Source organism: Myiozetetes cayanensis, unplaced genomic scaffold (genome assembly GCF_022539395.1).
Source record: "Myiozetetes cayanensis isolate MyiCay16 unplaced genomic scaffold, myiCay2020 scf1, whole genome shotgun sequence".
NCBI classification, from domain to species: Eukaryota; Metazoa; Chordata; class Aves; order Passeriformes; family Tyrannidae; genus Myiozetetes; species Myiozetetes cayanensis.
The window spans coordinates 45,990,238-46,018,190 of record NW_026086604.1 but is presented as its reverse complement, the minus strand read 5'-3'; the positions used below and the strand labels follow the sequence as shown (position 1 = coordinate 46,018,190).

Sequence of the window (27,953 nt, the reverse complement as noted above, 5' to 3'; positions counted from 1 at the left end):
GAGACTGAGAGCAGCCTCTGGTCCCAAGCAGAACACAGCTGTAATTACTGCCTCTTTCAAGCGCCAGAGCAGCTGAGGGCGGCTCTGATGTCAGCACACAACATTTTGTTGTGTGTGGAGAGCTGCAGCTTGTAATTAAAGTTTCGTTACTTGGCCAGGATTTAGCATTAATGCTTGACAGCTGCAAGCTTGTAGATACTCCCCTCACCCCTCCTTATGGATGTCAGAGTAATTAATGGGGGGAAGGTGTGCAAGAGGAGTGGATGCTGGGCTGCGGCACTGACTGCGGGATAGAACCACATGCACTGATATTACTCCCCTGAGCCTGGCTCATGCTTTGCAGGCCAGGATTTCTCCTCTGGGAAAGCTCTGTTGAGGTCTGTGTGAATGCTGCATCAGTAAACACTGCAGACTTTATCCCGAGGCGTAAGAGGGACAAAATGTGTGGTCCAGCATGAATTTTACTCAGAAATTTGTGCAACTGGCACTCAATGTGCTCTATATTTGTGGAGCCCGAGTTTATCATCACTGATATTGGCTTTAGAGTCTTTTAATTTTACAGAGTTGAATTAGTCCTGACTTGCAGAGGAGCTTTAACTGCAAGTCCTCAGCTGTTTTCAAGGAGGAGCTGTGCTTCCTCCTTGAAGATAGCTGTGGGGAAGAAGTGCTTACAGTTTGGTCTTTTTTTTTTTTTTTTTTTTGTAGTGAAGTTCCTGGCTTGAAAATGTATACACTTCCCTGTTGTATTTCTAAAAGTAATACCCACAAATTGCCTCTCGGGACAATTCTAAAAGTATTCTTCATTACTTCCCTAATACAAACTCTACAGCTTCTATTAATTGTATTAGTTGTATTTAAACTCTGGTCTACACTGGAGATATTATTTAATTTTGTGTTTTCTTTGTAGGAGAGTCTGCAATGTCTGCCACAATATAAACAGTAAGAGGTAGAAAAATTTCATTCTGAGGGGTGGGGGGGAAGAGGGAAGCATCATGTCACGGTTAACAGATGTCTTCCTGGCTGATACTGCTAAAAAGGAATTCTTTCAGATCCTTAAATCTCTCTAGAACAGGAACTTTATCTACCAGACAGAGCAGTAATTTCTTTCCTAGAATATCATGTAGACTAGGAAACGTACAGACTCATCAATGTCTCCCTGGTCTCCCTGCATTCTTTCCAGCAGAAACTCCTTCTGTGCAGAAGTAGAAAACTCACTGTCAACAGCCATGAGGCTGACTCTGAAGTCCTGCTTTTGTTGGTAACACAGAAACACAGGAGCATGTCAACTGCCCACCGCACGCTGCCAAAACTTGCAGCAAAAGAAAAGCCCAGAGGAGTTGCACCTTGACTCTGAGTGATCCTTCTGTAATACCGTCCCTGAAATATCCATCCATCTGTGCCCAAGGGATAGATGTGGAACTAGGGTTGGATACTGAACTACAATTTCAGTGTACTGTTTTAATTATATAAAAATAAATTGACATCTCTACACCAGTAATAAAAAAAGCACGTCACAGAAGCCTGCAGTGCTGTCTGTCAGCCTTCATTTGCTAGGTACTGCACTAGCATCAAGCACAGCCAGGCTGTGTTATTAAATATTAGTCCTCCAGTGTGACTTTAAAATTAGAACTGCTTGCTGCCCTGGCCATTTGGTCTAACAAAAGCCCTGCATGATGACATAATGCATTTGGTCTCTCACTCCCCCGTTCTGTCTTTCACAAGGGAGCATCAAGGTCAGGAGGACTCCACTACAGCCAGTGTCCTTCAGTGCTGTCACCCTATTCTTCGAGCCACTTCCGTAGCTGTAAATTAAGTATCTCCAGACTGATTTTTTTATCAGCTGCTGACCTTGTACCCAAAAGTCTCAGGGAGCAGAGTATTGCAGTGGTGGTAGATAATCATGTTTAAACCCTGTGCTCTGTGCATTTGATGCTACATTTGTCTGAGACTCCAATAAACAACTGTTTTGTAGCAATGACACACTGTATTAATTGAGAATAATTCCAGCATGTTAACAATATAAAATAAACTGGCATCCTTTCATGTACTTAATTTCAGAGAGGCAGTTTTGAGATTATTTGCTTTGTGAAATTTGAAATCTTCCAGTTTAAGATCCTTGAATGCTAGTAACTTTCTAACAACAGAAATATCTTATTTTAGTCTATCTTTTAATTATAATAAGAAGTCTGTCCCATTTTTTATCACAGTTTTAAGCCTCTGCTCTATCAGGATTTTCCATATATATGCATCTTCAGCAGTAAGTATATGAATTAGGTTACTGACAGTTAATAGGTACATAGCTGGTCATCTATGGTGTGCATTAAGGTAGCCAGGCAGTGCATAGTCATTGACTTCTTTTCACTTCTTGTTTGGCTGAGAAGTTACCATTGACCTACCAAAAGTCTGTTTCAGGTATCAGTCTTCTGTCTGCTCTCTGTGAAGTAAATTTGTCAGGGGCACACAGTACTGACAGCTGAAGAGAGCCTATCATATATCTTTCATTTTATTCACCTATTTTGTTCTGGTTTTATCCCTCTTAAGCAGGAGGTAGAGGCATCCAAGGCTAGATCATCTTTTATTGGTTGTATGCCAAAGTAGGATTTATTTTCAACAATATTTCATCCTGCCAGTCTTTCCAGCCATTTCAGGCATCCTCTCTCCTCTCATATTTATGAAACTATATATACAGCTTTCCTATGAGAAAGCAGCTGCTTGAAAATGCTTGTGAATAACACACAAGCTAAGCTCCAAGTTCAAAACTGCCAGCCCTGCAAAAAGTGTGCAGAGTACAGACTTGGGCTGAAGCGTTCATCATGCTGTCCAGGCATCTGTCAGCTACCATATATCAAGGTTTTCATTAGTCTTGTGCAATTTCCATCGCCAAACTAAAATACACATGCACAGATTTGTATACAGAGAATGTGAAGAGAGCCCATGAAGGAGTATTGCTGAATACTGAACTGAAGTGTGTTTCGTGCAAATAAGCTGTGAGAAACAAGACAGACGGTTATGGATGACAGAAGTTGGAAACATTGGAGATTAGAGTATGAGAGAGACAGTTTGGTAGTTCCCAGTGCGTTGCTCTTGTGTCTAACAGCTCTGAGAGTACAGAGTGCTTGACTGGCAGGGAATAATATTATGTATAAGAAAGTATGTTTGGATTAAAAAAAAAAAAAAAAAAAAAAGGCTGTGCTCCTTTTAGGGAAATATTTGCAAACTCTTCACAAAATTTGGAGCATCAGTGTTGAACAGTGCTCCAACAGGCAATACCAGACTTGTCCTGGACAGGCAGTCGTATTCTCCTCCACCTGGGAGCTCTGTTTGGGCAGGCAACTCAGGTGGAACAGCATGGCCTCAAACAGAGAACAGAAGTGTAAATGCTGAGCAGAGAGCAGGCAGAGAAGGATAACATTGGGTCTAAGCCCTCCCTTGTCAGATCCCAGCTGGTTTTTGTGAGTCACTGGGCCATCCCAGAGGTTTCCTCTGCTCTGTTCTTCATGGGCAAGGGGCTGCTGCTCAATGCCAAGGCATTTGCGGGATGCATGAGGTGCCCTGGGTTGGAGCCCGGCTGGGGACTGGGATTTCTCTGTAGACTTGTGAGTGCTGTACCCCAGCCAGGGCATGAATAGCAAGAGAGGTGCTCAGGTGCCTGGCCAGAAACAGTTTCAGGAGGTAACTGATTTGCTCACTCAACAGATGCTGATTCAGCATTGCTTTTAAATTACCTCTCAATGATCTTCTTTAGGGTTTTTTGCTGCCTGCTTCTCTGGTGGGCAGGGTCCCACATGTACAAGATGCATTTTTATAGGCACCAGCTGGGCAAGCAGCATTCCCATTATTGCTCAAAGTCAGCTTCTGCAGCGGCTATGAAGGAAAAAAAAGAAAGAAGGGCGAAAAAAAAAGAACTTACACAAATCCTTTTCTTGAGAATAAGGGCAGTTAGCTGAGTTCTCCAGCATGGCACTGACAAGACGAGACAGTCGCCTTAGAGCCAGTGTGTTCAAACATGTTGCCGTTATCCTGTTACATGAATCAAAACCAGCACACACCAGCTTTCATCTGGATTTCATTATTGTGATTTATATCATAGAGACTGTTGTCTTGCAGGAAGCAGCAGTATTCAGAGTTGGAGGGGGGAGATTCTTATCAACAGGACAAAACTGGCAAATCTCTGTGTTTAAAAATAGCTGTACCTCTTCACCATTTTCAATTTTAAGCTGTCTGCTTAGTCTCAGCCTCTGAGTGCTTTGCTTTAAATGAAAATTTTTAAAAGAGCTTTTCTCCTTCTAAAGAGAATTTAGCTGAATTCTGGCAAATGTCCCACAGTCTAGAGGAGTCCCAGGTAAAACAAGTCAGTGCCTGCAGAGCAGCCACAGAGAAAGTTGCACCCCAGGGGGCTGCTGCTGCTGCTATGAGGCTCACTCCCCTTCTGCACAATTGCCTCCAGAGCTGGGGTAACCCTGGCACCTACTTGTTAGAAGTGAAAGCAGCTGAAACTTGCTGTCTGGCATAACTTCTGTGCAAGCCTGTCAGCTGAGCCTGGAAGATGGACAGGCCCTCCCTCCACTGCCGTGCCCTTTCTGCTGAGAAGTGGTTTCTGTCATGCAGGTAAGGTTCTTACGTGATTGCATTCTCCTTCTGGGAAAGAGAAGAAGATAACCTGGAGAGAGCCAAAGACAAGTCTTCCAGAAAAACACATGATCACTTTGAGGGAGATAATTAAGATAAAACTCTGTGGTAATGAAGAACAAACAACGGGCGTTTAGGTTTGTAGTGAAGCATGAAATAAGGTGTCAGGTAGCTTTGCACAGTAACACCGAGCTCACTGTTTCTAGGATTGCCCAAGACAACCAAAAGTTGTCTGGTAGTAACTAAAATCATCTTTGGATTTAATAGTGTGTAACCTGTATGTGTTTAGTGTCTCTTGACTCTGTAAGCAAGAGCAGCATGGACTGATGTTTCTGTACCTCGAGTAGCAGAAGGCACTGGTCTGAAAATCATATGTAGCTTGTTTTAGTGCCCTCTTGTAGCACTACCTCTTAAACACATGGAATTCCCAGCATATCTGTACATCAGAAGCACCCAGCTTGCTGATGATCCTTTGGCAACAATGCCAAGGAGTAGGCAGGCAAGCAGTGATGTTCCAGGGAAAGAAAGGAAAGGAGAAGTTGGTAAGATCTTAATTCTTCTTCTTCTTCAGAGGGCTGAGCCCTGCCAGTGAGATGAAGCACATGAGAAGCTCTCTACAGTGAAGGGCCACGGTACATGCATACATCCTTCCAACCTCAGGTGGTTAAAAACCGGGCAGGCTCACATTTTCCATTGAAGACTTTCCTACCAATCCAAAGAAGGACAAAGTTTCTCCTCCCTGTCTTTTCCTCTCTTTGTTTTATTCAGGTGTGGTAGCAAATTGCCTGCCTGAGCATCAAGGCAGCATAATGAATTTCTAACTTCAGTGGCACTTCATTGTCTGTCCAGACCTGTGCTCAAGTTCATCCATACATACGCAGGGCAGCAGGGGTGGCTGAACATGTGGCTTTCTCCTAATTGATGATTTCTTATAAGGGGCAGCTTTGCTTAATAGCACTGAATTTCCTTAATGAATTATTCCCTTTACTGAGCAAAACTTGGACTAGTACTTAACATCTCAGTGTGTTGGAGGAGGCTCACACAAGCATTTATACTTAAAACAACTTTAGGCAACTGTTGTGTGTGATGTGCCCAGGAGAATTATCTGCCAGGACCTAGTGGGGAGCAATTTATCTGACAGATGATGCTTCTCTCACTGCAAATCAGATAGCAGAATGACCCACATTTTAAAATGTGTATATGACCATAACAACACCCCATTCCACCCATAGTTTTTTCCTGTTACAGTGTGTTTACCTCAGATACTACTGTGTGCTATTCAGGGGAAACACATGCTCTACTTTCTTTTAAATTCCTATAATTCTGCATTATTTCAGTACCATAGCTCCTAAATAAAGCACAGGAAAGGTGAAGTATGTTTTACTCCCCTTCATGCTTATTTTGGAACCAGAGAACAACATGATTGGATAAAAGAAATTGTCTGCTTTCTGTCTAGAGCCGTTGCATTCTCTCTTCCTCCAGCCCTTCCATTTACTATGAGTAAAATATATATACAGTCAGTCTGTTTGGCTGATTTAGATTCCCATGAGGATATATTACAGCAAAGCTCCAGAGTTTTGCATGCCTTTTTCCACCTCTTGTTGTTTGGTGTTAGCAGCCCTTTGCCATAATACAAGTTAAGCAAAACCAGAAATTAGAAGGAAAATATTATTTTACAAGCAGAAGAATTCACAGCACTGCACACTGTTGCTCTCTCACTGCCCATGCTTAAAACTGGCAGGGAGCTGGATGCTGTCCCCCAGCTGCCCAACCTAGGGTTCTTCTCTGCTTCTGTCCAAGGGGCAGAACTGCCAAAGCCCAGAATATATTTGACACATTCCCAAAATAAAGGTTGGTTTGTTGTTCATGCTGGTAGATTCTGACCAGATGAATTGTGACAGAGGATTTGGGCAAAATGGTACCTGAAGAAAAGACTGAGGGAACAATAGAAGTGTTGGGCATAGATGAGGGCACTGGCATTGCAGTATTGGTCTGGAGAACCCTCTGCAACACAGGGAGATTCCTTAGGTTGTAACAAAAAGGAATACGAAGCTCAAAGGAAATAGGTTGTACACTTTGAATGTTGTCCTAACTCTTTTGCCCACTTACTGTCTAACTTAGAGCAGCATTGCTGTCTTGCACTCCAATGAAGTGACCTGCCATGGGGGTAATTACCTATTTTATCACAAATGTATACTATGGTAGTCAAGAATTTGTACCAGCAGTTTCTTTGGAGAATCAATTTGAGAGAAATTCAGTATGTCTCAAAACCTCATGGAGATATGCACACCAAATCTGGTCATCAAAACAGTCATTGTGATGATTTTTTTGTTTGTTTTTACAAGGCTTTTCAGGTAGGTTTCCTCCACCCACATTTATCTTAAACTCACACTTAGTAATACTTCAGGGATGCTAATAAGGTGTGTGTTGTTCAAGAATTGTGCTGAAAAGGTCACTTGTTTCGATGGAGCAGTCACGAATTGTTGCCTTAATTCAGACTTAATTTTCCCATCTACTGAAAGCATCGGGACTGAGTGGCACTTGTTTGGTATTCCTTGCTTCTGGGAATTGATTGATCTTGTTTTTTACAAACCAAAAGAGTAATTCTCTTTTGACGTGTGTTACAGACCACAGTCATAGACTACGTGAAGCCATCAGATCTCAAGAAGGACATGAATGAGACCTTTAAGGAGAAGTTCCCTCACATCAAGCTAACCCTCAGTAAAATAAGAAGGTACGTTGCAAAGCTCGATAAGGCTGCAACGTGATGCAGCTGTCTCACATTTCAGTGCAATTCCTGCTGTACGTGAGGGGAAGCACAGCATTGATAGATCTTCCAGGAGCAGTGACCAGCAGAGGTGCAGAGTAGGTCAGATAATTGCTTTGGTTAGTGGGCTGAGTAAACAGGATAGAGGGATGTACAAACATGCACCAGTCAGGTGTCAAATTCGAAATCTAAGGGATGAGGATGCAAGCTGGGCGTGCACTATTCTAAAATACCCAGAAAAATAATACAACAGAGTCTCTAAGCTTATGGCACTTAGCTTAAAAGAAACTGAGGAAAGAGAAATGCTGACTTTTGTGCCTTGTCGAGAAAGCATCGTCAGAAGCAAAACAAGTGGACAGCTTCACAGCAAAGTTGTAATATTTCTTCTGTTTCCAGTGTAGCAGGGTAGGCATACTGCTCCACTGAAGTAATGATAATTTCCTTCGAGCCTAGTGGCCAGAAGGAAACTGAGCCATGATGCTCTGTAACCAGACTATGCTGCAGTACATGGAAAGACTGTCAGTTTGTATTTGACCAACCATAACCAGCAGCAAAGTTGCATATAGAGCACCGGTAATAAAGCTGTTGTTACTAAACAAAATTGTATGCGGCGTAAGACCTCTGATGAAATATTATTACTAAAAATGTCAAAGCTTTTCAGCTGCTTTTCTAGTGGAGGGGAAGGGTGAGATGGTGAGATCAAATTTGTGCCGTGAAATGTGCCCACAAAACAGAGCATAAAGATATCTGCCCAGTAAATTACTATTATTTTCCCCTCCGTTTGACTAAGCAGGAATCTCTGAAAAGGTGACTATTTGGGTGAAATGAAAAACGCTTTAAAACTCAGTTCACATCATACTTGTCTGGTCTCTTTACTCAGCTTGAAGAGAGAAATGCGCAAGCTTGCTCAAGAAGAATGTGGTTTTGAAGAGCCCACAGTGGCCATGGCCTTTGTCTACTTTGAGAAGCTCGCTCTCAAGGGGAAGCTGAACAAACAGAATAGAAAGCTTTGTGCTGGAGCTTGTGTTCTTTTAGCAGCCAAAATTGGCAGTGACCTCAGAAAACACGAAGTCAAGCATCTTATAGATGTACGTATCCGTAGGTTTCCAGTGTTCCTTCTACATGAAGTGCAAAGTCTGGTCTATGCAAACCTGCTTGCCAGTGGACTTGCTCTCCTTTAGGTTTTCAGATGTACAGCCAGCTAAATGTATTTTGTTGTTACATGGTTTTGTGTCAGTAGTAGTGATCACTGTCGCTGAAGAGGCACGGGAAGCTTGTTTGATGTGATAGAAGGCCCTGGTGTCAGATTCTGTGAGGTCTGAGAAGTCTCTGACCACTGTTCTGTCAGTAGAAGTCAACAGTGAACCCTCAGGAAATTCATTTTGCTTTTAATTATGTTTTCAAGAGTGTCAATAAGGACTCTCCTTTGAAAGGTAAATGCAGATACTAATATCAGATGGAGTTTAAGACATCTGTATTTCTTTCATCACGTTCAGCTTTTGGGCAAAAAAACCTAAAGAGGTGTTCCCATTGGCGCACCTCATTCCAGCTGCTTTTTGTGCAGTAAGGTGGTTTCTTTTGTAGAGTAGGTCTTCCACCTACTCTGTGTGAAAGAGTTAACATGGGGGAGTGTTATTCCATAATCCTTTGCAAGCACTGAGATACTGATCTGATTTAGTGCTACAGAAAGTTAGACATGAGAACTTGGATGGGGGACAGGACTGGACTCATGCCATTCTCCCACAGCCACAGAGCTGGGTCAACAATCAGCTTGTTAGAAAGTCCTCTGAATAACCACCAAAAAAACCCAAGCCAGTGGGAGTTGGAAGAATCTGGCCTCTCTTGCTATCCTGAAACATTGGTCCATCCATAATACACACTGAGCTTTTGAGTAGACTCAGCGGACAGAGAAGTAGCAAGCCAAAGAGATCGTAAGAAGAGGATGGGGGTGGAAATATCTCTGAATAGCTGGTTGCTACTTGTAGCATCCACATCCAACAAATACAGCAGGGCAGATGGGAGGTTTGGTACATTACGGCAGAAAACCAACTATAAAACCCATCTCATCCCCCTTGAGGATAGTAGTTTCTATTACTCACTGTTCTTAGAGTTGTTGCAGATGACACCTCCTGCCTCTGAGGTATTAAAATCAAACATTTTTAACTGTGGCAAAAAATAATATCCCCAATAGGGCGTTGTAGCACAGTCTAATGTTGAAAAGGAAATCAGTGATTTCAAGCCACGCAGGAGATCTGTGTTACAAGATGCATGCCTTCCATTACACAAGTGATTTCAATGTTTGCATGAAGCCAGGAGTTTGTTCCTGCAGTGGTAATCGCTGTGATCATTAGAAGATGTATCTTCTGGCAGTGGAATGAGTGAAATGGCAAACGTGTCAGAAATAGCATGGCTGGCTGAGCTTTGTGAGTTCACCTTCACAGTAAGGAATCCGTACATCCAGTTCACCCTGCTCTGAGTTGGTAAACCTAGAGCCGTGCAAGTCTGATCAGGAGAGAAGTTTACTGACAGCAGCATGCATGTTTTGAAAAGCACTTTTGAAAAGGTAAATCCTCATTCATTTTGTTTAATTTATTTTTTCCCCTCGGCTGTGGTTGCAGAAACTGGAAGAGAAGTTCCGGCTGAACAGGCGAGAGCTGATCGCCTTCGAGTTCCCGGTGCTGGTGGCCTTGGAGTTTGCTCTCCACCTTCCTGAGCACGAAGTGATGCCTCACTACAGACGCTTGGTGCAGAACTCCTAGCACTGGCTGCCCTGCGGGAAGGGGCTACCGACTGTTCCAGCTTGGCTCTCCTGAGCCTCAGTTACTACTGGAAATGCAAAATCAGACTCCTTACACTTCACTCTCTCTCTCTCTCTCCCGAAACAGTTTTTCTGGCAACATATAGGAAACACTGCATCAACGTAAGACTCTCAGCTTTGACAAATTTAAGTATCATTGCTTTCTGAAAGCAAGTGAAGACTGAGCTGTTGGTAAATGGTTCACATGCTGAAACTGAGTGGTGACTGACCCTACCTGTAGGGACTACAGCTATAAAAGTAGGCAAAATTTAGAAGGGCAGCCTCCATGACCACCCCTCTCTGCATCACACAAACCCTGGAAAGCCCACTGAGTGCATTCTCATAGTGCTTTTTCTACAGACCTGCTGCAAATTCCAAGAGGACTTCTTGAAGTGAAAAAGCTTTTAGAAGATATCTTCACTGTGTCAAAAAGAATGTGCCAATCTATTTTTGTATCAGCAATTGAAAGTGCACTTTTTCCTGTGGGGTGTTTGTGTGTGTATCTGTGTGTGTGCGCGTGTGCGACACCAAACTGATCTCAGTCCAGGTGGTTGGCTTAGCTGTTTCCAAGTGTATCAGTTACTGATGGTGAAGATCAAGGTGACCTTACGCATTTATTTCTTGAAAAACATAACTACTGGAAAAGTGGTAAATGGGATCATTTTTGGACACTTGGTTTTTTTAATTCTCTGATCTTTCCAATATTGTACCTTCGAAAGGATTACACTGCTACTACTGCGAGAGAAGGATCAGCAACTGACCTTAAGTTTTCAATCATGTTTGTGGTGAAGATGGAAGCATTAGTATAAGATTTCCATGTCATGTTTTTTAAAAATATCTTGTGTTAAGCCACATGCATATTTTTAACCTTCGCACTTTTCCCACTGTGGAGATGGTTAGACTTGCACTCTGTAGTGTTGTATTTCTGTGCTCTATGTTAGAGTGCGTAATAAGCACATTTATTGTGCTCTATCTTAAAACAGTGTTTTATTAAAAAAAAAAAAAAAAAAAGAGTAGGGCTCAGCAGTATAACGGGTGTCTTAAGGCTCCAACAGCAGGGGCATCAGCTGTTAAAGTTTTGGGTTTTTAATTAGAATTGACTGTGCAAAACCTAAAATCTGTGCCCATTGAAGTTAGAGATGCAGTTCCTTTAGACATTTCAGTACTGGAGTTTTACAGTAAAACTTCTTGCAGCTTCCCTGGTTCTGACTGGACACTTGAGGGCTTCATCCAAGCTCTGATGCTACATACACACTAAGCTAGTGCCATGCTTATGGACATTGTTCAATTGCTGTTATCATGTGGGATTACACCCCTATCCAATCTTCTCCTGTGCTGGTTCACTTAACAAGCCTTGCCCTCAACATGGCCCACATGGATCCGCTAAAATCAAATTATTACATTTGTGGTAATTATATAAAATAATGATCTCAACTGTGAGATTTTAGCTGAAGCCTTACCCCTCTAAGTTTGGGAGTGCTTGCTCAGAGTACAGAAAGGGCTTGTGAGCAGAGCGTAGAGAAGTGGGACATACCAGAGGATGTAAACACACTAATGCTTACTTTCTTTTGCTCTTACTTAAATCAGTTTTACTATTTCCTTCAGTTAGGCCAGGACACATCCAGTTTCTTTGCCAACTTTGACTCCTTTAAATCCTAGTATAAAAAAAAGCCTGCATATGATTGCTCTACAGGATCTGGAAAGGTTGCACATGTCAGGACAAATGGGAATTTGTTTGATGCTGTTGCTTTCTCCCCATTTTAAGGGGGAGGGTGACTACACTACGCTAGCTTACAGTTATTAGTACTTATCTGATTACTGATATAGATACATTCCAACAGGATTGGGGAGGAGGGGGTAAAGAGAAAAGTGTGCACTTAAACCTTCCCAGTGTAACGCCCCATGTCACTGCAACCTGCACATCACTCGGCCAGCTGCAAAGTGAGGGGAGGGGGACCCTTGACAGCGTTCTTACTCCCTCCTCCTCCTTCTCCTGGCCCCCACACAGCCAAGGAACAGAGGAGCCAAGACCCTGGAGCACGCCTGGAGCCTATAACTGCCCTGCCAATTTATTCAAACCAAAAAGGCAGTGTAGTGTTGACCTACAAGCCAAAAGAGTCTGTGGGTCTGCTAGGAGGGTTTCCATCCTTGGCTGTATCCCCTTCCACTGAAGCTGTGTGTATATATGTTCAAGATTTGTTTCTGATTGCAGAGATCTGTTTCTAATAGCGACTACTCAAAGGTAAGCAGAAGCTTTACCTTTCTGTAAAGGCTTCTACCTTTTGCTTTTGAGTCTCATTTTTTTTTTCTTATATTGCTTTATAGCATTGCAGGGAAAAAGAAAATTGTGATTGCAAGATGCAGACTAAAGAATGACAGTCTTGCAGTAGTCTTTAGAGACGCTATTGAATCATGCTGTCACATCTTTTGTCTTCTGTGCTGCTACCCGACCCTGATCTACCGTTTACACAGATTTCTGGGATGAAATCTGATTGCTGGAGACTTTCTGCTTTTCATTATTGTTATTGTCATTTTGGGGGTGGAAAAATGTTTCAGAGTGATGTTCAGTTACAGTTTGAATGTGGAAAAAACACTTAAGATGGTGACGATGTTGCACTGTTCACTTAGGAACGTATGTAAAGCCATATGATGCTAGATCTCAGAGCACAAAGCTTGGTCAGTACAATTATGATTAGGACAATGGGCAGGATTTGCCCCCCTTTTCTCCCCAACCCTGGGAAAATTCAGGCTGAAGTGGTAGAGAAAATCTGTACCAAACAAAAAATGTGTTGATTGTTTTCCTCTGTCTTACATGGCAACGAGTGTTGATTTACAAATGATTTTAGGTTCAACCTTAAATAGTTTGGGAAAATAATCCATTCCATATCACTTGTTCTGTTTTGAAATTATATACCGTACACTCTACCATGCAGAGTTTATTCATTTTCTAAAAAAATAAATAAAAGTTTTAAAAAAAGTTGAAAAGCTCTTATTTTTTTCCACCAGCATTAAAATTATTCCATCTCTCATCTGTATGTGTAAAAAGGTTTGGTTTTGACTTCCTCTGGGAAGTAGAGCTGCTTATTAATGAGCCAATGGTGGGATTGCCCAAGGGCCCCTCGCCATCTCCTGGCATTCAGCTCCTTACAGAGCCCTCAGGATCTTTCCTCCAGCCAGTTCTTAACTTCATTTGGTTTGGGTTTGTTAGGATTTTAAGCCCTACTTTTTGGAACCAGCCCCTCCTCCTGGAGTTGCCAGGACCAGCTTCTCTGAGTCCAAACTGTGAGCATGCAGAAGGATGAGGCACGAGCAGGCTTCTCAGCATTGTTCTTATCTCATGACCCCTTGTTCACAGGAGAATTTGGAATATGCCATTTTGGTTTAGTCCAGGTGGTAGTAAAATTTACAGCTGGTCCACGTCCACCTACCAGTTGTAGTTCACAAGCAGCTGCTTCTTCTTCAGAGGTTGAAAGTTCAGTTCTGGACGTTCATGTGTGTGCACAAACAATTGTCCACCACCTGTTGGCATTCAAGCTGTTTTTTCACCTATGACACCCCTAAATCCAATACCTATCTGGGTGGTCTCACCAAACAACACCCATTTACTATGCATTTTCATTCCACATTAATAAAGTTATGGAAAAGGTTTGACTCCCTACCTTCAGCCATCACTCCAGAGACCCTCAACTGTAAATCGTATTTGTGACAATACAAGCATTAGCATGATTTACACTGAGCCCAGAACATACACACATACAGAAAAATACTTAGCAATCATTTTCCAAAACTACTTATTAACAGGCAAGGGCTTCTTTGGGATAGATTGTAACATATTTAGATGATACAACCTCAGGTCATTGCTCCAGCCTGCTAAAATACGTAGCTTACAGAATAACCTCCACTTCTGTGGAAGCAGTGAGAAGTAATTTTTTAAGAGTTGATTACACCTTCCCACGATGCTAAAGGATTTTGGCACCAAGTCCCACAGTAAAAAAAAACAAAACCAAAACAAGGTAAAAGTAGTTTAGTGAGGTGAGAGACTGAGCAATCACAGTAGCAATGCCAGCATCACTAGCTGAGAATGAAATCTGTCCCAAGTTGCACCTTTGGGAAGGGAGGGAAAGAGTATGGGAAGCAGATTGGAATTTCATTTGTTCATCTTTTATTGTAAACTCTGTAATAAAGAGTGGGGAAAAAGGAGGGGAAAAAAGAACTTTAGGTGCATCCCTTCACAGAACGTTAGGTGCAATGCAAAAAGGCCTTTCTGAAATCCTAAACCAGTATCCTTCCCACCAACTTCACTGTGAGTTCATACAGCCAGAGACCCCCTGGAGCCTGTAGGTGTGGATGAGTTCAGAGGAGAGCTGCTCAGTCACTACAGAAAAACCCAAACACCTTGCCCAGACCCCAGCAGCAAACACCAGCACCAACAGCATGACAGAGGAGAAGCAATGCTGATAGTGTGATACTAGGAAAGAGCAGGAACTGTGATCCTGGAAAACAGCCTGCATACCTTCAAAGCAAGGCAGGGGTGAGCCAAGAAGGTACTGAAGTTGCTGCTGACTTGAGCAGCAAACACTTCCTCCCCTAAGCAAGAGCTAAATATTGACTACTATCATAACTTTCCCTTCCTACACATTCATCTAGCCTGTCATCACCCCTTTCCCTAATCTTGCTGAGCATCATCTTAAACCACCCTTGCCTCTGCTACACTGTTTAGACAGATGCTCCAGGAGTTAATTCCTCAAACCTGAAGAAGCCTTCCAGTTTGTAGTCAGATTTCATCGGTGACCAATTTATAACTTCTTGAACTCATGTCAGTATCTCATTTTACTTTGTCCTGGTTTAAAAGTAAACCAGCGGGAGAAATGAACCCAACGCTGGTGAGATTTTAAGTCAGAGTTATAATTTACTAAAAATAAATTACTCTAGATGCAACACTACAGAGAAAACCTGGTTTTAACCCACAAAACCAGATATAACCCAGCTCCCTGGGACAAGAACAGAACAGTGTTCGTTGGCCCCTGTGGTGAGCACCATGTGGCTCCCATGGGAGCAAAGTTAAAAGGAAAGAAAACCTGTTGGTCCAGATGATGGTGGCAGTTCTGCTGAGGTAATGATTGTAGTCCTGTGGAGGATGGCAGTGGCAGTCCTGTTGGAGTTCTGGTTCTCCTCTTGATCCAACAAGTTGCACCAGAAGTCCCAAAACCCTGATATTATATATGCTCAGGTTCAGGTGGGAATGTCCAGTTCCTCTCCCAGGGCAAGGACTTTTACAATGGGTGATTTAACTCTGTGATTCATGGGATATTTTTGGAGTCTTTGATGGTCCAGGTGTTGCAGCTGCCTATTATGCCAGTCCAGTGTGGCCCATTAGCAGAGATGACCCCTCAGGCTGGGTGTGAAGGTGCTAATTCCTCTCCAGAGGGGAGTTATCACAGCTGAGTCCTTAGGTGTGCCCTGGGCAGCTGCTGGAAATGATCCATTATTAACAGTCCATCAGAAATGACATAGAGGGTGTAGACATACACAGTTTTGATCATACCCACATAGTAATAAACTGGTCCCAGCCCCTGTAACTAGGACAAACTTGAAAATGAAATCTTTTCTCTCAAAAAAAAAAAAAAAAAAAGGACAAGTTTCCCTCTTCCCCATTGCTTCCCTTTACCAACAGCTGGAGGGTTTTTACTTTGGGAGTTGAGTGGGAGAGCAAAAGGATGAAGAGGCCGAAGGGTTTATTTACAAAACAGTATTAAATAACCTCTGTTCAAAAACAATGACTGATTTACCAGGAATTGATTCTGTTCATTAATTTAGGAGAGGAATACTGGGATTTTCTCTTAGGTTTTAGACCGAGCTTTAGACAAGCTTTTCTTTAGGCTGGAGCCTTACAGCAAGGAAAGGTTTGGAGACATCTAGACTAACTCAAGTCACCTGTTTCTCCTCTGTTGCCATACCATTTGTGTTGCCCACAGGGCTGCACTGTGCTGGGTTTTCACAATGGACAAAGCATTGTTTTGTAGCACAAACATGGCACAGCATCGGCTTTTAGTCTCTTACATCAGAAGATTAAAAGGTGTCCATTCTGGTCCCTGAATTTTTGCCTATCTGTTTGTGTATTAGGGACCCCTGGGAGTGCACAGGTCTCAGCTCTTTCCCCTTATCTCACGCTTTGCATCACATACACCCAAATTAAAAGAAAAAGCAGGTAAGATGGCAACTCTCAACATATTTACAGAGTGCTAAAGAAAAGAGCAAGCTTACCAAAGGGTAAGCACAAGATTTACACACTGGTCTGCTCCCTCTTTGCAAGGAGTGCTCATGGCAGTCCCTGGCTGGGGAATCAGAACATTCGTGATGGCCTCTCCAAACCTTTCACATCTCAGCATACTCTCAACTAAACAGCCACTCTGGATGGGGAGGGAAGGTGACACGCCAGGAATAGGTTCAGAAGAATTGCAGAGCTGAACATCCTGACAGGCTGTGTGAGGGAAGAAGGAACGGTTCACAAAATTATAAATATGGAGAAAACAACGGGAGGCTGTGGTTTCCATTTTCTGCTGACAACCAAAGAAGCATGAATATTGGGGGTTATTTTGTTAAAAAAAACCAACCAAACAAAACCTCATGTAGAAACGTAGTAGTTGTAAAGTTTTAAAAAGACAGACAAAAGGCTTTTATTTCTAATCTGCTCTCATCCCACTTAGAGCAAAAATGACTGAATTGCTACCATCTGAGTTTGATTAATGATCTAGACCGCTCTGTTTCCTCAGTCCCTCCCCACTTGCTGGCAACTGGATGTCCCTGCTGCACACCCTTAACCAGAAGCCTGAACCCCAGACATCTTCTTCTCATCGCCCCGCATTTGTGAGAGGCAGCACAGCCCAACTCTCAATTAAACTGCCTAGTGCAGTTTTTTCTAATTGGAAAAGATGCAGCTCTGTCCTCAGTGCAGGGCAGGAGCACATGGTGGGCCTGATTCTCACCTGTACACATTCACTACCTCTTGTTTGCACCCTGGGATAAGACCTGGCTGTGCACCCACCCACCACCCACTCAGCTTTCCTTTAAAAGGAAACTCACAGCACCAAAAAAAAAGGAAGCAAGAGGCCATCACCATAATTGTCCACATGAGTATCCCTAGAGGAAAAGGGAGAACTGAGGCATCTTGAACACATGTTCACCTAAAGAAAGAGCTGAAGCAATGACTACCCATTCATCATCATCTTCATCATCTTCATCATCATCTCTTCTTAAGAGATGGATCTCTCGTCTCCCACAAGTCCTGTGAGAGGTCTAAGAGGGTGCTGAGTGAAGAGCATGATTGAAACGCAACCATTAGCAACCTTCCTTCTGACTTCCAAGTCAAAAGTGAGCTACTAAAAGAGGGCTTGGTCTGTGCTCTGACCTCCCATGATGCAACCTACAAACTGGATGCACTGTTGCTCCTCATGGAGCACCAGGAATTTTAACAAAACATCTAAACATAGATTTATATCTTTAAGGTGGACAAAGTGCAATACATTTCCAAACATCAGTAGGTTGTTAGAATTTCAGTATTTAATGCCTTCTTCCAGAACAACATCCTCCCAGCTATCTTGAAACATCATCCAATGAGCAGCAGAGACCAGGTGGCATCTGCATCTGGGGTATTTCCAAGGGCAAAGATGACAATGCACACAAAGCCAACACCAGAACTGCAAATTGCTCATCTCCCATGTCAGCCCAAGAGGTTAATTTATGTTTTCTGAATACAAAACTCTGCAAGATGTCATCTGCCTTCCAGGGCAACCTATATATCTGTGCAGAATGGAGTTGAATGAAGTTAACAATCCTCATAGAAGAAATAATTACCTTTTTTTTTTTTTTGTCCAGCACAGACTCTTTAATTTCCTCAAACCTGAGAAATACCATGCCTAGTCAAACTTCTGCCAGTCAGTGGAATACAGGAGGCATTGCATTCAGATGTACTCTCCAAGGAACATTTCAGACATCACAGTTAAAATTATGGATCATGCAGATGGATTAGGAACTGTGAGATCCCATTTCCTCTTTTATTGCTTGTTATGGGCTTTTCTCTTGACTACTCCTGTTTATGCATCTTGTTTTCCTTTCCCCCTCCTCCCCCCCCCCTTTTAGTTCACCTTTTATTATTTCAACAAACACAAAGATAAACAGAAGCTGGTGCAGTGCTGGGAGTGGAGTCTGGCTGACTCTTTCACACGGTGCATCCGGAGCTGCAGACTCCACCCTTCGTCTGATTTATTTCAAAAGCCTGCTGTGTCCATTAATGGAAAATTGGACTCTGTTCAGGCTGTGATGGTGTCCATGGACAGGAAAATGGAAAGTTTCAGATTAAAGCTGCAGGAGACTGGGAAGAAAAATATCTGGAGAATTTAATTGATGGTGGCAGCACAATTATTACAGACAAGTATTAAAGAAATGGCAGTTTGTGACCCAAAGCAGATCTTTAGGTGGAAAGGTAAAGGAGGGTAGCATGAACAACTGCAAGGCCACAGGGCTGAGAAACTGAAACATTCCTCACCAGCAAGAAGTTCAGACATTTTGCAAAACTCAACATACACAATAGGACAACAATCGTTGTTGTGTTAAATTTGCTAACCATCCAAGTTATTCACCTCTTACAGATCTGAGACATATCTGATGACACTCGGGCATCCCCTGTGCACTTTCATGCTACTCAATAGGTTTGAGAAAGTGGTAGGAATCTCGGAGACATCATTCTTCAGTTTCATTAGAATAAACAGCTAAGACAAGTTACCGTAGGAGCCTTTACTGAAGACCTGATCAGACACTGGAGAAGCCCAGCAGGGCACATAGGAACCCATCTACACCTGAATTGGTGCAGTAAATCAGTTGAACAGACGTTTCAAATCACAACCAAGCTTAGAGCCTCACAATGAGATTCCTAAGGGGGAAAATAAATAAGTTAAAAGCTGTTAAACCAAGCAGAATTGCTACTCTTAAACCCACTGATTGATATAATAACAATACTGATCTCATATGATTTTTTTTTTTTGCAGTTAACAATGTAGCAGTAAAGAATAACTGTAATTATAGTTATTTATATAAGAGTACTATAGAATATAGGAGAATGACATGGAAACTTAATGGATTCTACAACCAACCCCCCCCCACCCCCCCAAAATTTCCAAAACCTTAAAGAATGCTCCAGCTGAAATCTCATGCCATGGTCTCGCTTTATTGTTTGTTTTTAAACTGTTACATGGAAAATCATGATAGAATTCTCCAGCAGGAACATATTTTTGGAGCGGTCAAAAATATTTCAGGCTACTTTGTACCTTCCTATTAAGGCAAGATAGCCAAACCTCCAGCCCATGAAAGAATTTGTCACGAAGTGAGATTGTGAAGTCTCTCAGAGAGACCAACACAAAAGACACTGGCTCTTTAAGAGTGTGTTCCCTTCCTCTCCTTTCTCCGAGAAACACTTGCAAAACCTTTCCAGTCTTTACCTTTGGATGAAGTGATTGCGTGGACCGGGAGCTGACGCAACATAATATTCCATTATTTTCCTCCTCCTAGCTGAAGACACAGCCTAAGACTTTCCCATCAGCACAGCCACCTGTTTATAGGAGCTGTATCTAGCCTGAAGCCCATACGAAGCAAAGTGAGTATCACGACTGATACAGCAGATTTAATTTGCCTCAGTTTAAAAGATGCGGTTTATTAACTCACAGTGCAGAACTGGATAAGCCAAGCTACCTTTAGTCCAGAAAACTCTCCCTGTTCTCCCATGATCTGCTGAAGCTCAGATTCTGGCATCAAGAGGTTACACAATCATCTCAGTTGTTTTCCACTGCATATACTCCTTTAAACTTGACTTTCCATGGTTTCAAAGAGGAGTTTGAATCAGAATGGTGCCTTTGTGTCACGTTTTCAGAAACAAGAAGAATAAAAAAACACGAGAGAGATTTTGAAGGGAAAGGGGAAGTTATTTTCTAGCCTTTACACCAGTTTATTTAGCAGGAGGTTAAGGGTTCCTCTGTCAAAATTTTCAGTGGTGCTGCCTTTGCAATTCAGCATTTGCTCTGGTGAACTACACTGCTTCTCTCCAAACATTTCTGAATCACAGAGGATTTGTTTTATGGATTTGTTTGTTTGTTTTAACCCAAAAGAAAACAGTATAGTTAAGTTTTTTCCATCTGAGAGTCTGTGGTAAGCAACTTACCCATACAGACAGCTATTCACAACAGGAGCCATTCAATTCTTTGCTCAGCAATTTTAATATTCCACTCTGAATACAGCTGAGCCGCATGAAATTCTGTTGTGTAAGGCTCTCCTTCAAAGTAGAGATTTATTTTCTTTGGTTACAGCTCATGAAGTCTTGAGGCTACAACCATCTGTGTTAATCTATGCACAGTCTGTTCTTATTCATCATCAATAATAAGCCCAAGGAGCACCCATGCCGAAGACAGGATGAACAGACAACTGTAACAAAGAAATAAAAGCTGCCTTGCTGAAATTTTTAGCTTCTGTATCTATCCTACATCCTAATTTTTTGACCATAACTGGAGACACTAAATGAGAGAAAACAATTAACTTCGCCCTGAAGGAACATAATGTTTGAAAGAAAGTTCAACTATGTTTTCTGAGTGGCCATTATTGGAGTGATTTGCAGATCTCAGTCTTTGGCAGTGGGACAGCCAGCAACAGGACGGCAAAGAGAAGAACTTGGATGCTTCTGCCTGCTACAATTTATTGTGTCTCTTTTACACTACAGCTATTCGGATGTTCTCTACCAACTGCTGAAGTTTGCTACACAAGCAGACCAGGCCACTTAACTGCGTGCAGGCGAGAGAGCCAGGGCAATGCCTGCAGAGTCAAGCACAACATCACCTCCAGCTTGATCTCCACTGACACCGAAATGGGGTTGTCACTTCTGTCATTCAGGCTAAATGAAGAAACTCACTGTAAGGGCTGATCACGCTGAGCGTCCCGGGCACCACGCTGATAATCTTTTTCCTGGCATTGGACTGCCCACAGGGTTGCAGACTTATGGGGATGAAGGGTCTCAATTAAAAAGTCTTCTGTCTGCTCAAACCTGAAGGAACTTAATTTGCTAACTTGTGAACTTGTGGTGTTAACTGGCACAGGGACCACTTCCCTGAGAAGATAAAGAACAGTCTGATTTCTAGGCATCAGTAGGGGAGAAGTGACTCCTTGAGAGAAGTTTTCCATGCCTTGTTTGAAGCCAAAGCTTAACTCTTGTTGTCCCAGAAGGCATGTGACAGAGAAACAACAAAAATCCCTTCTGGTTCCTATCTCCAGCCAAGGCTTGAGAGGACAATGAGCCAGACAAGCTTGGTCTCCACATCTTTCAAAGAAAAGTCTGAGAAACATTTGCCTTGAGGTGTTTTGCACCCCAGTCAATGAATACTTCCTGCTTTTGCGATGTGACTGCTAATTACAGCAGTACAGTTCTTAACAGTGGGCATCTGCCAATCTCCAAAACATTTCTGCTTAACAATAACTTCATACTTGAATCACTGTCCTCTTAGCAGAAACTCCAACCCTCTTGTTAGTCTATCTGGTGGTGTTAGTGATACTCCTTCTGCATGGCAAACAGCATTCCCAGCTCTCCACCTTCCCTTTCCATCTTTGTTGCCTAATGACCAGTTTCTCAATCCGAATAACCATTTTTGTTCAAACAACATCAACCCTTCTCCTTATCAGTTTCGAAGGGGTTGTGCTGGTTGTTTTATCTAGCCAGCTTGCTTCAGGCAGGTGTTGTTCTTACACGGTATCACAAGGCACTGGTTGCCTGCACCTCCAGCATAAACAAACTTGTTGGTGCACCAGCTTTTGCCACTGGCTGTGATACAGAAATCAGAAGTTTAAGTGTAAACAGGCATCAAACTCCTACTGGAAAATGGGCCTTGCATTTGCTTCCCAAGTTGTACTGGTCCTCAAGAACTTGAACTAACATGAACCTTAGAGCAACCACTTCTTAAACAGGCTCATCTGTAAACATGCAAGTTCGCCCTTCCTCTCAAAATGATGTTCGTGTGGAGTCATGAAAGGTACAGGACTGCAGATGGCAAACACCAAGCAGTTGCAGGGTCTCCTTCAGTCATGTCTGGGAATGCAGCTGTGGGATTTCACCCATTGCCTGGCAGGAGCACTCAGAGAGGTTCACACCCATTTTACAAGACTCTTCTGCATATAGGCTTCTCTATAGGGGCAATGAGTTCACAGCTGAACAAGTCTGGGCTATATGTTTTTAAATCTTAATGACAGAACGTAAGACAAAATCTACTAAACATGCTCTCAGTGTGGTTTTCAAAGAGATTTTGTACACCACCAAATCCAGAACTTAACATGTCAACTGTCTACTCCCACCTATTCTGGAAGCCAAGATATTTATTAAAAAGATGAAGAGCACTGTGTGACTGCTTCCCATCCCAGAGAGTAAGGAGGGGGTACACTCCTCACCTCGGTGATCAGAGAGAGCAGAACTTTGTCACCACCAGCATTATTCAAAAAAAGAGTCCATTTTCTAGAAGAAATCAAGGCTTACACAATGTCACTTTCAAAGCATAGTTTAAAAAAGGGTTAAGCTTCTCAAACCAGGCAATTAACATGGAAATAGTTACATGGGCTCCTCTAATTCCTTTTTGGGACTAAACAGACATGTATTTATAATATACCCTAATTAAAAAAAAACAACCAAATGCAACAAACCAAAACCAAAACCAACCAAACTCCCCCCACAAAACCAAAAATCCCTCCCCAGACCTATGAATAAGAAACACATTTTTCAGAAGCAAATCTCTTTCCATTTTATCTTCTTGTACAAAAGTATTTCAGCCTCAATTTTTTTCAGTCCTGGCCCCAATCTCCTTCCCCTCACCCACGCCTTCTTTTCAAACAAAATGAATCTTTCCCTGTGTCTATCCTCTGGAATAGGATTAAAGTTTCACACTGAGCCTGTCGCCTGGTTCACAGTAGCAGATGATCTGTTTGAAAGCTGTTCATTCAGTTTCTGCTCTGGGAAAGACAAACTGGCTATGGAGTTTTCTTCAACCCACTACCTCCTTTAGTTTACAGGTAAACAAAAGCTGTATGAAACCTTTCCTCAGCACTCAGTGCAGCTCCCAGGAACTACCTTTCCACTTGATAAAAGCATCCTTTTCAATGCATGTCCTGTGTTTACATCACATTTCCTGAATTCTTCAGATCTTCTTTTTTGAGGGTGGGAAACCAGAACATAACCATATATACACTCATCCGTAAACTCAGACATAGGTGTTAAAAAGGGTAATAGAAAATCAGAATTCTATCCCTTACCAAACGTTTTAACAGGTCCAGTGCTTTTTTTAAAAATAATTTTAAAGGCTTTCCCCACTGCTTTTTGCTAAGATTACTTGCTCTGCAGATTTTCAGCTTCCATATTAAACTGGTCCTGAAAGACTGGCATAGATTCTCTGCCAATACAATGCACAGCTGCCACACAGCAACAACAGAATAGCTTCAGTGGTAAATATCAGATTCATTTAATTCATTTAATGACATGTTCTGCTGGAAGCTATTTTACAGCCACCAGATCCAGAATATTGTTTCAAAACAGAATCTCTGTTGCCTGCATTTTAGTAATCCACTTATATTTCATATCCAGCAGCTTTACTGTCTCAGTCTTCATTCAATGGCACCTGGCTTTAAGTACAGTCTCTTTATGACAAAGGCCAGCCACATGCATGAGTCATGCCACTGCAGCAGATAAAATAAGCCTTGTCCCAAGCAAATTACTTCATAATTAAAAAAAAAAAGGACATTTGGAAAATAAAAGTGTAAGCAAGATAAGATCAAAAAGGTATTACATTATTCAGGACCATCTCTGTCAGTGGTTTGATCAAAACCAGTAGATGTGATAAGGGCATGACGGGACAGCCTCCAGGCACCTGCTGCTTCTCAGAAATACCAGCACACTCCAGTTTCTCTCTCTAGTCTCACGTGTTGACAACCCAAGAACTGGGGAGTTTTCAGACAGTAAGTTCCTTAAATGATGGATACAGATAAAATTGGAGGTTTTTCTATAAGCTGAACTGCAGACCCACCACTTTGCATTCAGGTGGCAATTGGCGTCATTGCATCATTGCAGTGTAATGGAACTCCTCCTTCCTCAGAGCTGTATGTTCATCACTTTGTATTTTTGATTCACTGGAAAAAAAGGTCTGTTAGACATAAATGTGTCTTCCCTCCCCACATTTCCTCTCTGCTGCAATTGCCCTCCTGGGGCTGTGTGCTGCCAGGACAGGGAACCCAAGCAGTGCCTCCCCATGTCTCTTCTCTCTTGGGTGCCACTGGTGGGAATGCCCCCCTTCCCAAGGACAGTGGTGAAGAGCCACTGTCTTCCTGCAGATGTCCTCCCACAGCTCACCTTTAGGTTTGTATGGCAGGCACTGCCAGCTGAGATGCCATCTCGGGGCTTTTCAATTGCTGCAGCTCCCCATTTCCCAGCTGACATTCCCACCCCAGCACACATGCGTTGACAAAGGCACCACTTGTTCCAGCAGTCAGAAGACCCCCTTAGGGCTCTCTCCCCACCACCTTTTCCCCTACAACAGGATGACCCCAACAGCTCGCTGCTAGCAATGCTGAACCAGCCCTTGGCTCACAGAATCTCCCTCAGAGGTGGATACCCCACCGGACCCCAGCCCTGCCACAGCCTGAGCAAGGAGGGCAACCCATGCCTTTAGCACCTTGAGACAACTCCAAATATGCAAAGATGGATTTTGAAGGCCAGCTCTACTTCCACCATACTCTGAGTCTTCGGCAAGACCGATGAGCCTCATGCTGGTCCGCAGGAGTCACCCTCATCTGAAGCAGGGCAGGTAGGTTCAGAGGGTACTTCTTCTTCCCAGTCATGTCTGAGAAAGGAGCTGAACTTCACTATTAACTCTGGTTCTTTGATTTGCTTATACAGCAATGAATTTAAAGCTACACTATTTTACTTACCTCAAGCAGAGTCTTAGAAATGCAAGCACATTGCACTAAGGCACAAAAAAAGGCAAGCAGAGGTAAACAGCTCAGTGTTGTTTAACAAGCGTGAAGTTGAATAAAAAAGCAGTGGACTGACTATGCAGGAAGATACTGATGCAGTAGCTGCAAAGACCGAATTCCCCCAAAGCCTATACAACGTAAGGCCTGTTGCAGCCAAACAAGCTTCCCACAGCCACCCCAAGCATGTGATTAAAATGCTACAGCAATTGCTGTTGGTTTGGCCACTGCCTTTCTGTTGAGACCACCAGCAAGAAAACAAATGAGTGTTCTGGGTTTTGATACATTGCTATGAACAGCACAGGAAAAATAGAGGAAGAAAAAAAACAGACTTCAGCCTATCCTTGAAAGTTATGCAAGAAGAGAGGTACACGATGAGCTTTTCCCACAGCAAAGGTTCCAGCTATGATTGCAAAACCTCGGCAATCACTCAGGGACTCTTTCGTGAGGTCTCCTAGGGTCACTATTCACTTCAAAAATCAGCAGAAAGGTGGCACAGCAAGGATCCTACAGTATTGCTACAACTGGTTGGCAGAGTTGTCTGGGGAAATCCAGAATGCTGTAGCCATCACTCCCAGCACTGTCTGAATTTATGGACTGAAAAGCCATTCAGGATCCATTTTGTTAGATCGAAGCAGATATCCTCTGGTAACTGTAGCCTTGTAAAGCCACGTGTCTTGTCTAGACTAGTCACCTAGTTTCTACCTACAGAGAGATAAACAATTTCAGAGGATCTTTCAGTCATATTTAACACAGCAATCTATTCTAGAAGGATCACCTCCGTTAGGGCACCCCTCTCTTTCCATTGAGTTTGTCAACTTAGATTAAGGGACTACACTTTACATATCTAATGTCATGTGAGACAAGTCCCTCTCCTCACTGAAGATTTGTTATCAAGTTCCTTTTACCATGTAGACCTTTTCCTCAATTTTATCAACTTGTCATTTAATATTACTTTCATACAGATTTCTTGTGTAGGCTCTAATATATCAAGACTAGTTTGTAACAGCCATTAGGTAACCTGAAATGAAATTACTTAAAGAACGTCCTGAGATGAATCACCTTGCACTCTTTATGCCATTCATTCAAGGTTCATAATCTTTGTTGTCTCTTGCAATAATTGAAGAGACAAACCACTGCTGGGAACAGTATGTGTCCCTCCACCCCCACCAGCCGACAAAAATTTGCAGAGTTCAAGAGAAATCTCAGAGAATGGGAGAGGAAAAAACTCACAAAGAGCAATCACTGCAGATATTGAGATTTATTGCTGATTTTCCCTTTCTGCAAAGCTGTCAAACTGCTGCAGTTCCAGAAGGGGATTATCTCCAGAAGCCCCTTGGCCTCAGTCCCCGTGCCAGTTCAGACGACGTGACCAGAGACCTGTGTGTGACAGCTTGCTGCTTACAGAACAGTTGGAGACAAAATCCGTCCTTCTGGATCCTGAATTTATGGCTCTGACATTGCTTGGTATGACCTGCTGTCAGCTTCCAACAAAAAAAACTGGGGGGCATCCAGTGCGGAATGTTGCTTTTCCTGAGTTTAGTTCCCTGTGCAAGAAGCTGTTACTGAGAGGTTCTCACACAGAGCCATCAGCATGAGACAGTGCATTTTTTTCCTTTACCACATCAATCTGATATAGTTTGTCTTGTGCTTTGAGGCAAAGGCTCCTTATCATCTTGCCAACTATGCTGCTCCCTTACCAGCACTATTAATAGCATAGCTTTTCTTTCTTAATGAAAAAACAATAGATCTCTTTCCTCATGTTTGGTTGCACTTCTTCATTCCCGCTGCCGCAATTTTTTCATCGTAGTGTCTCTCGGCTGCAAGTCAGCTCTTTTCCAGCTGGTGAGATCTGGTTCCTCTTTATGTGCCTGTCCTTTCAGTGTAAACAAGCAATGCTTCTCCAACTCCACTGATTACAAGGCTGTAAACAAAGTACACCACAAATTTAGCATCAGGCAAGTCCCTCTACTTGATGCAACAAAGGCATTATTTTACTTAAACACATTTCAACCTAGAGACAGTAACCCAGGTGATTTTTTTCACTTGTCTTGCTAAGAAAATGCTGGAACCCAAAATATGTTATTTAACTGATTGCATCAGAAACAACCTTTCCTGTATTTTAGTGCTGATGGTAGTCAGTGAAAATGCACAGACAGAAATCTAAATAGAGAAGGTTGCCCCTAGTTACAAGAGTAGCTCCACACTAGTAAGAATTGGAAAGGAAGGTAAGGGAGTTTGAACCTCATTAGCTTAATGATTCCCTCTTTCTGTTTGTGTTCTGTCCTGAAAACTTGCTACTTGATAATGTCAGGGGAGATGTAAAGCCCAGGTTTTGGGGACTGGGAAAAATACTTTTGCTCTGGTGTGATCCCATTGGCACAGTGAGGCCAGCAGAAATTCTCGTGTTTGCCTCTCTATGTGGAACACGGTGAAAGAACCTGCACCATCCAAAACCACACACATGCCCAAGAGCTTCCTGTGCCGCTCACAGCGTAGTGGAGGCACTAACACTTCCCTCCAAGACTCAGACTAGAAGCAGGATGAATGGTTCTACAAAACCCTTCACTGAAATATGCTATCAACCCACTCGATCCGTGCAATAGTTAATAATCCCCAAATCTCCTCTCTCTGCTATCTATCATAGCTGACAGGAATATGGTAGGATGCCGACTTTTCTCCCCTCTTATAACAGTGCAAAGCTAAGTGTACTGACCTTTC

General features: G+C 42.7%; 2 protein-coding genes across 5 annotated transcripts in view; one reads left to right on the top strand and one right to left on the bottom strand.

Moving 5' to 3' along the window:
* Positions 1 to 11,643, top strand: part of CABLES1 (Cdk5 and Abl enzyme substrate 1) — a 72,018-nt gene extending 60,375 nt beyond the window's left edge. For both annotated transcript variants that reach the window (XM_050330875.1, XM_050330867.1), the window contains 3 exons: positions 7,257 to 7,363; positions 8,277 to 8,484; positions 10,015 to 11,643. In XM_050330875.1, coding sequence (XP_050186832.1) covers positions 7,257 to 7,363; positions 8,277 to 8,484; positions 10,015 to 10,155 — 456 coding nt within the window. In that variant the 3' untranslated portion in view covers positions 10,156 to 11,643. The remainder of the gene's footprint in view (positions 1 to 7,256; positions 7,364 to 8,276; positions 8,485 to 10,014) is intronic.
* Positions 11,644 to 26,478: 14,835 nt separating this feature from the next.
* TMEM241 (transmembrane protein 241) overlaps positions 26,479 to 27,953 on the bottom strand; it is a 56,189-nt gene continuing 54,714 nt past the window's right edge. For all 3 annotated transcript variants that reach the window (XM_050315359.1, XM_050315379.1, XM_050315370.1), the window contains one exon: positions 26,479 to 27,156. In XM_050315359.1, coding sequence (XP_050171316.1) covers positions 27,096 to 27,156 — 61 coding nt within the window. In that variant the 3' untranslated portion in view covers positions 26,479 to 27,095. The remainder of the gene's footprint in view (positions 27,157 to 27,953) is intronic.